This window comes from Vidua chalybeata, chromosome 20 (assembly GCF_026979565.1).
Source record: "Vidua chalybeata isolate OUT-0048 chromosome 20, bVidCha1 merged haplotype, whole genome shotgun sequence".
Classification (NCBI taxonomy): domain Eukaryota; kingdom Metazoa; phylum Chordata; class Aves; order Passeriformes; family Viduidae; genus Vidua; species Vidua chalybeata.
Window position 1 is genome coordinate 3,333,953 of NC_071549.1, and position 13,026 is coordinate 3,346,978.

The 13,026-nt window shown below is 53.8% G+C and overlaps 1 protein-coding gene across 2 annotated transcripts in view; it reads left to right on the forward strand.

The window, feature by feature from the left end:
* The window catches only part of STX1A (syntaxin 1A), a 72,461-nt gene that overhangs the window by 53,358 nt on the left and 6,077 nt on the right, over nt 1-13,026 (forward strand). For both annotated transcript variants that reach the window (XM_053960934.1, XM_053960935.1), the window contains exons 4-7: nt 301-375; nt 2,982-3,055; nt 7,516-7,624; nt 12,819-12,892. In XM_053960934.1, coding sequence (XP_053816909.1) covers nt 301-375; nt 2,982-3,055; nt 7,516-7,624; nt 12,819-12,892 — 332 coding nt within the window. The remainder of the gene's footprint in view (nt 1-300; nt 376-2,981; nt 3,056-7,515; nt 7,625-12,818; nt 12,893-13,026) is intronic.

The following is a 13,026-nucleotide window of genomic DNA, read 5'->3' on the forward strand; positions in this document are numbered from 1 at the left end:
AGAGCTGGAAGCAGCTGGAGGTCTCAGGAGTGTGGGGAGAGTCCAGCACGGAGCATGGGGTGGTGGTAGTGGTTCCAGTCTGGATTGTGGGAGTGCTCCCAGTCTGGGGGTGGAAGTGTTCCCTGTCTGGATGTGGGAACACTCCCAGTCTGGGAATTGGGAGTGTTTTCAGTCAGGGGTTGGAAATATTTCCAGTTAGGGAGTTGAAGTGCTCACAGCTACGTTCTCTACACTCTGCAGGGCAGCAGAGTTTAGTGGTGTCTGCAGCACATCCATGTTTGCTCTTTCCTCTCTCCCCAGAAACGAAAGAGGAGCTGGAAGAGCTGATGTCTGACATAAAGAAGACGGCGAACAAAGTGCGCTCCAAGCTAAAGAGTGAGTGTTGGCCTGTGATGGAGCTGTGGGGCTCTGCCTGAGCACTCTTGTCCCAGGCTGGAAATACTCCCAGGGATGAGCATCACCTTCCCTCTCTGCTGTACCCTCCAGATGCTTTTATCTGCCCTTTGTGAATTGGCACCCTTGTGCCCTGTTCCCAGAATGGAATTGAGGGAGTGGGGCCAGGAGCCAGGTGGGCTCTGAGGCTTGTGCCACGCTGCTGGCAGGGGTTGGACACTGGGCAAACCTTAGCCAAAGGTTCTCTTCATGTCTGGGTGAGTGAACAGGTGCTCCTGTGGGATGTGGTGCAGGATGTGACCTTCAGTTGCCACTATTGGAAGAGTCAGTCAGTCTCTGAGGTGTGAGAACAAGGTGGCTGTCAACCCTTGTCTGGGTGGTCAGGGTTGTGCTGGAGCACTCAGACAACCCAGAATTCCAAGACTGGACCCCAGGGGACTGAGGGAGCCTGAAAGGATGACAGCATCTTGAGACAGGAGACAGGTCACCCCTGGCACCTCACATTTGTCAGTGGTGGTCTTGGACATCAGTCTGGGATTTGGTTTGCATTGGTGCAGAAGACCTGGCTGTGTCTGAAGGGTAGGAGAGGAGCTGGTGCTTCCCCCAAGGTGGCAGTGTCCTCACTAATCCCAGGGTTTTGTGGAAGTCTCACAGTCATGGAGGACTCAGATATGCCTGGAGCCCTTCATTAGATCACCACTGGTGTGGCCATGTCCCATGTGTGGCCAGGAGACCTGTACCTCTGTTGTTCCTGTGCTCCCTTTGTCCTCCTAACACATGATCTCAACTAGAGGCAGGAAGGAGAGCCAGGGGCTATCTTATCTATTCCATAGTCCAAGGGATCCATTCCTATGGCCCTGGACACACTGGGATCTCTGGTGATAGGGTTTGGCCTTAAAAAAACATAAATCCTTTTCCATAAGTGTTTTGTTCAGTGTTTTGCAAGGGACTTTGAAAGCCTGAAGGATTGCAGGACAGGCTCCTGTTTCCTTCCTCCAGAAAAGCTTCTCTGGTATCATATTTACCTGGAGCAGCAGATGACTAGTCCTTGTGCTTTGTCTCAAATCGCCTCATGGCCAGCATGATCAGTGACAGAAAACAGTCAGGACTGATCAAAAACAACATCTGCTGACAACAAACTGACTTCTTCAGGCCAGACATTACTCATGCAGGGGCTAATTCTAATTACTAGCTTCTTGGGAAAATGTGATTTTACTCGTTGTCAGAAATGCCCAGTGTTTGCCAATACCATTCCATGGGAATGGGGAGTGCTCTGTGATGAGTGAAGGAAGCCCAGTCACTGATGAAATACACTGAGCTCTGCTGGAGGGTGAGGGTGAGCCCTGCTGCAGGAGGAACCTGCCCTGTGCTGGGCTTGAGGGACCTGCTCCAGGATGGAAAGTGCTGGGTTCTGAGAGCTGTGGGACATCAGTGTTGGGAATGGGCTCTTCAGCCAGACTCCAGGGATGCCACCAGCTCATGTGGCTGGTTTAGGTGGAGTTGTGTGTCTCTGCACACTGGCCAGCCTGCTGATGGGAGCTTTCTTCCAAGTTTTATAAGCCCCTGCAATTGAGTCTTTGAATTAGTATGTCCTGAGCTGGCCTTGAGGAGCAGCTTTCATAGAATCCTGGAATGATGGCACGGTTTTGAGTTGGAAGAGGCCTTAAAGGAAATCTCATTTCACTCCCTGCCATGGACAGGGACACCTCCCAGTACACCAGGATGCTGCAAGCCTTGTCTAAGCTGGCCTTGGACACTTCCAGGAATGGGGCAGGATTGCATGGTCCTGCTCTGTGCCAGCCCTCCTGCCCAAAGCACCGTGGGACATGGCAGTGCTCCTCCCTGCCATGGCTCACAGGCTTTGGGCAGTGAGGGCTTCATGTCAATTATCTTCCTAATTAAAGGGGCAGATCCCTGTGCTGCTCCATGGGTGCTCAGCACAGTGCAGGGCACTCATGCCAGCATGGTGGGTACTCCCTGTGCCAGTCCAGGCAGCTGGAGGAGCTGCTATTTTTAGGTTCCCTGGAGGAGTCTTGAGGTTTGGTATTTTGCAGAGACACTTCAGCTCTGGATTTTCTCCTCCTGCCTCTCTGGTGGAAACAGCTCTCCAATTTGTTTGAATACTGGCAATCAAACCTAAGCAATCACATTGATTTTATGTGGCAGTCCTGGCACACCAGCCTGGGGGGTGACAGTGCTGCCCTTTCAGCCCCAAATCCCAGCCAGTGGCCAGGCACCAGGTGCTTTGCAGTCATGAAACAGGGCTTTGCTGCCAGGCTGAATGGTGGAGTCAGGATTTGGGAAGTGCCCAAGACCAGCTGCTCCTTGATCCAGTCTTTCACAGTCCCTTTGCCAAGCAATCCCTTGCCTTTGGTTAAGCACTGGAACAGGTGCTCTGGATGGTAGAGTCACCATCCCTGGAAGTGTTAAAAAATGCGTACATGTGGCATTGGGCAGTGTGGTTTAATGGGCTTGAGGTAATCAGTGGAAAGTTGGATTTGATGATCTTGGAGGTCTTTTACAACCTTAATGATTCTGTGGTTGTTCTCCAAACAGCACAAACTAATGTGTCCTTCTGCCCTGACCAGGCATTGAGCAGAGCATCGAACAAGAGGAAGGACTGAACAGGTCATCGGCTGACCTGCGGATAAGGAAAACTCAGGTGAGCCTCTGCACCAGGAAGGGGAGAGTGGGAAGTGGCAGCTGAGGGATCTCAGGAAGTGCTGGGAGAGGAGGCCTGTGCTCGGCTATGGAGTGGATTTCTCTGGCTGAAGCTCTGTCCTCCTGCCCAGCCCTGCAGAGCTGGTGTGTAATTTTTACTTTCTGGTGATGCTTTGGTGAGAGAGCACCTGGTGGGATGCAGCCATTGCTCCAGCCTGGAATCTGTCCTTGCACTGCTGCAGAGCTGTGTCCTCTCTACTGGGGGATGTGGGTGAAGACAAAGCATCTCAGAGCCCTGTTCTGCAACCAAGAATGTGTTTTAGCAAACCATTAAAGGGATAAAGGCAACAGGAGCAGCCAGTGCTGCTCTTCATCACCTGGGCTGGGATGCAGATGTAGCTCTGTGGCTCTCACAGGAGGTTATGCACACACAAAAAGCCCTGATATCTGCATGCTCTGCAGAGGTGCTGGAGGAGTTTTGGCTGTTGTAGTTTATCTCCTCCTCAGCCTGGGAAGCCACTCAGGGAGCCTGTTCTCCCATCCACAGTTGGTGCAAGATCAGTATAGCAGCGATGGTAATGGAGCAGCTCTGCAGATGCTGTCCCAGCTGGAACCCGAGCACCCTCCAGCCCTGCACAGCAGGGAGATGCTGTCCCAGCTCAGCCCCAGGCCCTGGGGGAGGGGAAGGGCCCACCTGTCCCTAGGGCAGGCGGGACAGGGAATTGCTGGGGCATGGCAGAGCCAAAGGATGGTGCAGCAGCAGGAGAGCAGCAAGTTCTGATGCAGGGCAGCTCTTCTGTTCCTTCCAGAAGGGATCCAGAGTGGACAGAGCTCTGTTGCAGCTGGGCAGTGTCAGGCTGTCAGCAGATCCCATCCAAGGAAAACCTTCCCTTCCCACGCTGGAGACGCTTGTGTGTGCTGACAGCAGTGCTGAGAAGCCCTGAGGGGTTCTGCTCTGTCCTCTGTGCAAGCCCCTCAAGAGCTGATGTCATGCCAGGTGCAGGTGCCAGTGGCAGGGAGGGGAGGTGGCAGTCAGTGGTGTGGCCCCTGGTACTGGCTGTGCTGTGCCCTTGTTTCTCAGGACAAGGCTTTACTTCAGCAGTGTCTGGGGAAAACAGAGGTGGCCCCAAATGGGAACTGCATAACCCAGAGCTGTGGGTTTGGAGCAGGGTTTAGATTTGGTCTGTGTTGAACTCTGTGGTTCAGATGTCATCCTGGTATGTGGGAGAGTGGGATTCAGGGCTGTGCTCCACCACAGAGCCATGGAGTGGTTTGGGTTGGAAGGGCCTTCAAAGGTCATCCAGTCCAACCCACTGCCAAGGGCAGGGACACCTGCTAGACTAGGGTGCTCCACGCCCCATCCAGCCTGGACTTGGACACTTCTAGGGATGGGCCAGCAACAGCTGCTCTGGGCAACCTGTGCCAGGGCCTCACCACCTTTATGGGGAAAAATCTCTTCCCAATATCACATCTAACCCTGTCCTCTGGCAGTGGGAAGCCATTCCCTCTCGTGCTGTCACTCCAGACCCTTGTCCAAAGTCCCTCTCCAGCTCTCTGGGAGCCCCTTTAGACACTGGAAATGACTTTAAGGTCTCTCCAGAGCCTTCTCTTCTCCAGGCTAAAAAACCCAAACTCCCTCAGTCTGGGAGTTGTGAAGTTTTCTTGCAATCTGGGCATTTCTCAGCATTTCTCTGGGTGCAGGGGAGCACCTCTTGGCCATGGCACAGAGCCTGAGGTGGGCAATGTGACACTGCTCCACTGTGGAGCTTTGGCTCCTGACCTGGCTGGTCCCTGACTCTGAGCTCCTGCAGGTGTTTGTCTCCCCAGTATCCAGAGGGATGGAGACACCACAGACATGGGTCCTCTGGGCCCTGGTTCTGTGTTTGACCACTCTTACAAAGATTCCCCCCCCCCTTAATATGGGAATTCCATGTCCCAGCTTTGTCCCTCATCTCTTTTCCTGCCCCTGTGCTCTTCCAAGATGAATTTTGCTCCAGCTTCTCTCTTTGCTCCCTCTGAGTCATTGTAACCAAAGGATCTCTCTAAGCTTTGTCACCTTCAGCTGAGCAGACCCTGCTTCTTTCAGCTTGTCTTCGCTTGTCCTGTGCCCCACCTGGGGTCACCACCACCTTTGTCCTCCTGCAGTGACACTGACCAGTTCCAGCTGTGGATTCCCAAAGCCTGGCCTGCTCTCACCTCCCTTCCCACATTCTGTATGGGATTTGGGATCAGCCAGACTGGAGAGTGATTTAGACATGCCTGGTGCTTGAAAGCTTGGTGTTTCTGTAGGTTTTTGTGCCTTCTTCAGTTTGTATGGAATTGCTATTAGCTAAACACTGAGTAAAAGAAGGAACGAGGAGCTGATTCCCCCTTGTTAACATGTTGTAAACTAGGAGTAGCTGAGCATTAGGATTATGGACTTATGTTCTGGCTTTGCTGTGGTCATCTCCAGACAGAAGAGTCTCATCAGACCTGGACCTGCCTGCAGCAGACCCAGGTACAGGGGTCACAATTCCTAAGGGCATCCCTAGTCCAGAAATGCAACCAATGATGCAACTTCCCAGAGGTTCCCAGACAGTATTTTCCATGTTTCTATAAGTATATATCATATATAAGTATATATTATATATATAAATACAAATTTTGTGTATTACCCCATGGGAGAAACACTTCAAAAATACCTTCCTGTTAATCACATGAAGGGCAAGGACTCCAGTTTCAGTGTGTGCTTCTGGGGGCTCTCAGAGCCCACTCTGAAAACCCAGAGATTTCATCAGCTCTTTGGAAATCCTGTTTGGGCTGCTTTGTCCATGTTTGGGGAGTGCAGAGTTGCTAGACCTGAGTGAAACAACTCCTTTTCCTAACTTGAGTTAATATTTTCTGTTTAATGAGTTCAGTCACGAGGTACATTTTGATATGCTTTTTATTTGCTGTGAATATTCAGGTAGGTTTCTGTAATGTCTGAAAGCCATTTAAAATGCTTTTTTTCCCGCTGATTTTGCACAAATCTCCATATTCCTTCAAAAATCAAATGCATATTGTAGACGTGTGGGATGCTCGTAGGAACATAAAATAACAATCTGAGAAAATAAACACTGAGTTAAGTAATTTCTTAAGCAAAAGAGGTGTAGCATGGTGTGCTAGTGAGCAGGAAGGGTGTCACTCAGCACCCAGGCTATTTTTGACTCCAGATCAACATATCTTGATAGTTTTCAGCTGAATGAGAATGAAGTGGATTTTAGGAAAAACAATTTTGGAGCAGCAGAAGAGTGGCTTGGATGGCACATCACGTTGTTGCTGGAGTTTGAGCTGAGATGTTTTGGAGCTGTTGTGACTTTGCTCTGGGCCAGCACCTCTCAAGCAGAGGATGGAGCTGGAGCTGCCAGGGGCGTTCGTGTGAGGTGTGTGGTGGAGGAGGGAGAAGATGAGCTGAGGCTCTCCATAAATACTGTGCTGGTGCTGGCTTAGAATAGCTGCAGAGCCAGTGGCAGCATAGCCTGGAGATGTCACCTGTGTTGCCTCCTGGAGGTGGGGCTGTGCTGGCTGGGGCTGCACCAGGTGTAGGAACACCTGCACCACACATCTGAGTGCTGCTGGTACCAGGCACAGTGCAGAGACTGTCCAGAGGTGGGAACAGAGCTGGAGAAGGGTCTGGATGAGGAGCAGCTGGGGGAGCTCAGCCTGGAGAAAAGGAGGCTCAGGGGGGACCTTCTCACTCTCTACAACTCCCTGGCAGGAGGGGGCAGCTGGGTGGGGGTCAGGCTCTGCTCACAGGGACAAGGGACATACAAGAGGAAACAGCCTCACGTTGTGCCAGTGGGCATCATGATGAATTTCTCCACTGAAAAGGTGGTCAGGCATTGGAAGGGGCAGCACAGGGAGGTGGTGGAGTCCCCATCCCCGGAGGTGCTGAAGGAACAACTGGAGGTAGCACTCAGTGCTCTGGGCTGGGTGACAAGGTGGGGATTGGTCACAGGTTGGACATGAGAATCTTGGAGGTCTTTCCCAAGCTAAATGATTCTGTGATTGTGCCTTTGAGCAGGGCTGGGTACTGTTGCCCCCAGCAATGCAGAGTGATCCCCATGGGTCCATGCTGTGCTTGTGCAGGGTCTGGCATGTCCCAGCAGCATGGCAATGGCAGGCAGGGCTCAACCCAGGGCACTGCCATGGCCTCCAGGCTTTCTAGGCACAAGTAGTGCAAGGAGGGTGCTGCCAGCCTCCCAGGGTATCTTCTTGGGGCTGGAAGCTGTGCTTAGGTAGGGCTGGATGAGGGATGCCTCTGGTCCACTCCCCTGGGGATGTGTCACCTGCTGCCACCTGCCTCCTTTGTGCTCTGTCACGCTCCCTGGAGCAGCTTTTGGGCTGTTTGGAGGTGCAGGAGGTGCTTCCCTGCTGCAGGGGTAGCAGGGCTCTCCCTCTGATGGAACCCTCAGCTCCCTGTCTCCTTCTCTTCCCTCCCAGCACTCCACCCTGTCCCGCAAGTTCGTGGAGGTGATGTCCGAGTACAACGCCACGCAGACTGACTACCGGGAGCGCTGCAAGGGCAGGATCCAGAGGCAGCTGGAGATCAGTGAGTAACCCTGCCATGGGACACAGCTGTGCTGTGTGTGCCAGGGGGCACGTCCTGCACTGCCTCCCAATGGATCAGAGCTGCTCCCACAGCCCGGCAGAGTTCCTGGGAAAACCCGGGATGCACAGGAGCCTCTGGGAGCGGCTGGACCACGGCTCCTGTGGGAGATGGACCTGGGGTGGGACCTTGAGTTTCAGTGGCAACGTGCATCCAGCAAAGTGCATCCCAAAATGCTGCAGAGAGAGCACAGGCACCACAAGGAGAGGGATTTCTTCTGTGTTTGCAGCTAATTTTTAATTCAAAGAAGCTCGTGGGAATTCCTGATTCCTGTGTGTACTTCCTCAGGGCGCTCTTCTTCAGGATGAACTAAGCTAAACATGAAAACAGAGAAAGAAGTTCTTGAGATGGAAGCACTCTCTGCTCCTGATGGTCTCCCTTGCACAGGAAGAGCAGGAGCCTCAGTGCTGCCTCAGGCACCTCTCTGGGCCCAGCCATTATGTTGTGGTCAAGGGTGGACCTCAGGTGACACCTCTGAGGCTGGTGACACCTCACCCAGGTGACACTACTGTGGCACTGAGATCTCTGAGTCATCCAGAGCCCATCACTTAGGAGCAGTCCAGTCCTTCCTCTCTGTAGAAACACTCTCCTTATGGTTCTTCTGGGCAGTCAGTGATACCTGGATAGTTTAGAGCAAAGGAGTTATCTCCCAGCAAAGAGGAACCAAGTAATTAAGGGAATAATCAAGGGGGAAGCCAGGGCATGCAGAGATTAAAGGAGATTTTTGCAAATAATCTCACTTCCAGACATGTTGTGGGGTTTGTCATCAGGATGGAAGGTTCTGAACTTAGTCCTCCTTTTTTCCTAACAACCAAGTGGATGTTTTTCTTTCCTCCAACAACTCACTGTGAATAATGACAGTAGATCTGTGAGTCAGTCTGGTGTCCTTGGTGGTCACCTGTGGGAATGTGCTTCATTAGTCTGGGAATCTGGGTGCTGTGGGGTGTGGGAATTTCTGTGGAGGGCTGGAAGGAGACGCAGCTGTGCAAGCCTTAACCTTAGTTCAGATTAGTCTTTCTGATGTCTAATACTAACAGGCTGCATGGGAAGGCTGACTGACACGAGGCTCAACAAGAGCTTGCCAGTTTGCTGTAAAGCAGCATGTGTCACTGCTCCAGCTGCCTGACTCATCCCTCAGCCAACATCACCCTGCAGTGACAGCTGAGGAGTGGCTTGTCATGTGAACAGGAATTTAAGGTATCCCCGTGCCTCCCTCTGAGAGAGGAGGTTTGGAAGGACTCAGCCTTGTCCTTGATTGGATGCAGACCTGAAAGAAATCTTCCTCTTGTTTTCCTACTGAATTCTGGGAGGGCTCTGCTGCTCTGCTTAAATCCTGAAGATACATGGTTATTCTTGTGTCTCTCTGTCCATCCTGCCAGGTTGTCAGTGCCTGACAGAGCCTGGTGGGTGTGGGGAAAGGGCTGCTCAGGAGTCCCCATGGAGCAGTGTGTGGTGTAGGGGAGGTGCCCCAGTTCCTGATAGCAAGGGACTCTTGTTCCCTTCAGGATGGAGGTGTGGAGGAGTGTGGGAGATAAGTGCATTTCTCATTGCTACAGAAGAGGTGCAGAGCTGAGATGGGGCTGTGCTGGGGAAGGACAGCCCTATGCACAGCCCTTTGCCAGAGCTGGATTCCCCCATCAGGCCAGTGGAGAATATTTCCTGGCAAAAAGACTCATCCAAAGGAACAGCTTATGGATGTTTTACCAGGACTGCTGCCTGGGCAGGGGCTCTGCTTGGCCTGGGGTGTCCCAGGCAGGGCCTTCAGCCCCAGCTGCTCCTGCACAGGCTCTTTGGGACAGAGCTCAGCTGGGATGTGGCGACTGCACAGATCTCCACAACATCCTCAGCTCTCGTTTCCTGCTGAGAAGTCCAGAGTTAGAAAGTGCTGAGAGCAGGAACTTCTCAGTTGCTCAGGTGCTCTGGGCAGGCTCCCCAGTACCAGCAAGTTTCTCCATCCTCACCACATCTGGCTCTGCAAGTAGGACAGTGGCAGAGTTGGTGATGTAGAGTCACTGCCCCAGGCCGTAGCCACCCCCTGGGGCTCCCCACAGCCCTCTCATGATCTGTTCCCTTCTCCTTGTGTAGGCACTGCTGTGTCTGTGTGTGCCAGAGGTTGTGCTGTGTAACCATCAGCATCACACTGCCCACCAGGAGCAGCTCTGAGGCCATGAAGTGTACAGGGTTCTGTAGCTGAATCCTTCTCGTCCTGATACCAGCATGGGCAGTGCCAGACCTGTCTGAGTTGGGTGATGACAGCCAAGTGGGCCAGTCACTCGTACCTGTTCCCTCACAAGCAGGTGGACAGGACAGCGTTATCCATCTCTCCATGAATTGTATGGATTTGTGTCTAATAAGAGCTCAAAAGCCAGCTCCAGGCAGAGGATCCCAGCCTTGGAAAGGTGCCTTGTCCTCAGTGTGAGCCCCAGCTGTGGCTCTGCAGGTGCCTGTGCAGCCCTGCTGCTGGGAGGAGGGATGCTGCCAGCCCAGGAGACGCTGCCAGCCTGAAGAGCCCAGCTGAGCCCTGATTTGGCCATGGCACATTGGACTCCTTCAGCCCTGAGCTGCCTTCCCTATTTATAAACCTTCTGCAGGCAGAATTGGACAAACTGGCAGCCAGTGTCAGCTGGGCTGTGGGACTGAGCTGTGGCACCAGAAGCTTCCCTGGGAGCTTCCCCCACACCCTAACACGGTTGCTCCTGCCCCATCCCCTGGGATCTGGTCCATGAGGGTGGTCACTCTGTCCAGCAGGGCATTACAGGGCCAAGGACTGTGCCTTGAGGTGGGAAGTCTCCTCAGTGGCTTCACATCCACCTGTCCCAGAGTTTCCAGTGGCTCTGCAGTGACCTGGGCACTGTCTCTTGCTGTTCTCTCCCTGCCAGCTTAGGGCTGAGTTTGCTTCTCCAGCTTCCTCCGTGCTCTGGGCTTGTCTTGTTGGCAGAGCTGCTTCTCCCCAAGAAACTTTAATTGCTAGAGATGCCAAGTAAGAGGCAGATGTACTCTGGAGCTCTCTGGGGAGGCACAGGTTCAATTCTCAGGATTTTCCAGTGTTTCACCAAATTTTGGGGCAGGAGTGTTCCCCCAGGCTCTTCTCCCTTGGTGCTACCTTGCAGTGGCTCCATCCTTTCACTCCCATTTTTGGCTGTGCCATGGCCCTGTGGGAAAGTGAGCAGCAGATCAGGCAGGTACCCAGGACACTTGGAGCTGATTTTACTGCTGTGGAGGAGCTAGTGGCAGACCAGGAAGCCAAACCATGAAGCCCAGTTAGGAGGCAGTGGCCTTCCTGGGAAGTCCTCTGAGGTCCCGCAGGTTGGTTGTATGGTTTGGCAGGTGCTGTACTGGGTGGTGGGGGGTGAGATGCAGTCTCCATGCCCCAGGCTTGGCTCAGCATTAAAGCAAGTTCTTCCTGAGCAGCTGTGGCCCTTGGCCAGGCCAGCACTGCCTGTCCAGGTGTTAATCCATGCAATGCCTTTGCTCTCATCCTTCACCTCGATGCAGCTTTTGCCATCCCTGTGCTCTGCATTAGGGGGAGTGAGGCAGCAGGAAGGATAGGATGAGAACATATATCCCACATCCCATCCCAGCCCATGAGAGATGTGGCATCTCCTGGAGCCCTTCAGGAGTGCCTCGAGGGCTGGCTTTGGCAGAGCAAGCAGCTCTCCATGGACAGCACCTGGCATGCTCCCCCTCATCACTGAGCCAGTGACTGCTCAGAGCTGGGCACATCAACAGGAGGGTTTGTAAATTTGTTTGCTTGGTCCCTTGTTCTCCCTTTCTGGGAGCAGGGCAGTGTCAGCCCAGAGCGAGGAGCCAACAGCAGGAAAAGCTGGCAAGGGCTGTCGTGGGTCATCCTTGGTGGCAGTGATGCTCTGTCACTCTAAAGCATGTAATGGTGTCTGGAAATGGACTGTGGACCCTTCTCCTCCTGGGGACCCTTCTCCTCTGAGGACCCTTCTTGGAGCTGGGGAAGGTGGGGAGCTTGACTGATCCTGAAATCCGTGAGTACACAGGTGACAAAGCTCAGGCCTCACATCTGTGAACTCCCTCAGGTTATTACGTGACTCAAAACAGCAGCTTCTCAGGGCTTTGGGGTCACTACCAGGTCGTAGTTGTCTAGACCAGTCTCACACGGAGCTCCAGCCTCTGCCCACGTGTCTGAGAGCTCTGCTCTGCCCCATTTCTCCCACTCTGAGGTGCCCTGGACTCGTCCTGGAGGATGCTGTTGTCCTTTCAGTACCACTGGCTGCAGGCAGCATGTCACAGGGGAGCATCTACAGGCCCCAGCCCTGCTCTGCAGGTTTTGGTTCCATCAAGCCTGGTGGAGTCTCTCCATTAGCTGTTCCTGCCTGACTGCCCTGTTCACACCAGTGGGGTGTCACTTGCCCTGTCTCAGGTGACCTGCTCCCCCTCCCCATCCCACTGGGCAGCCCCAGTGCCCTCCCCAGCATCTTCGTCTGTTTGGCTGTAATTCCATGTGTCCCACATGGCTGCTAGCCCAAGAAATTCACTGCAGCTAATGCAGGGATCAGTGCCACCATGGAGGGATCAGCCTCTCTCTCCGCTGTATGGGGTGGGGAAGGGAAGGAACCACATGGTATGGGTGAATTGTTTTTAGAAGAGCCATGGGGCTGGAGGCCCCCAGAGATATGGAGAGTTTTTCCACAGGGGGAAGGACAGAGCCTGGCTTCTGTCACACAGCAGCTGGGGCAAAACCTGGGCAGTCCAGCTGAGCCCAGTGTCCTCATGGTGTTGAACTGGCTGGGACAGGGTTTGTCCAGAACGTGCCTGCTTGTGGCTTCTTCCCCATCCCTCCTCCTTCACAGACACCGTGGGTGCTGCTGGCTGCTGGTCCCTTAGCACTGCTCCCTGCTCTGCAGTAATGCTTGCTGTGTCCAGGAGGGACAGGTGGGCATTCCTATGTGAGCTCAGCCAAGCTGGCAGCTTGATGGCCTTAAAATGTGGGGTGTCAGAGCCCAGCTGTGAGAGGGCAGCCCCTCAAACTGCCCTGTGTGCTCTTGGGGCTGAAAGCTTTGCTCTTTTCCACTCGTGGGAGAATTACCCTGGAGCCAGCAGAGCCCTGTGGTAGGGCTGTGGCACCTGTGGTGGGGACGGGGGGCTGACCTGTGTTGTGTGGTTGCAGCTGGCAGGACCACCACCAGCGAGGAGCTGGAGGACATGCTGGAGAGCGGCAACCCGGCCATCTTCTCCTCTGGGGTAAGCACTGCCACCAGCTGCAGCTGAGCCAGCCCCCAGCCCAGGGGATGGGCTGCTGGACGTGCTGCCACAGTGGCCTCAGTACGAGAGTAATGAACACAGCCCATGCAGGAGGGGGCCTAGGGGCTCAGGGC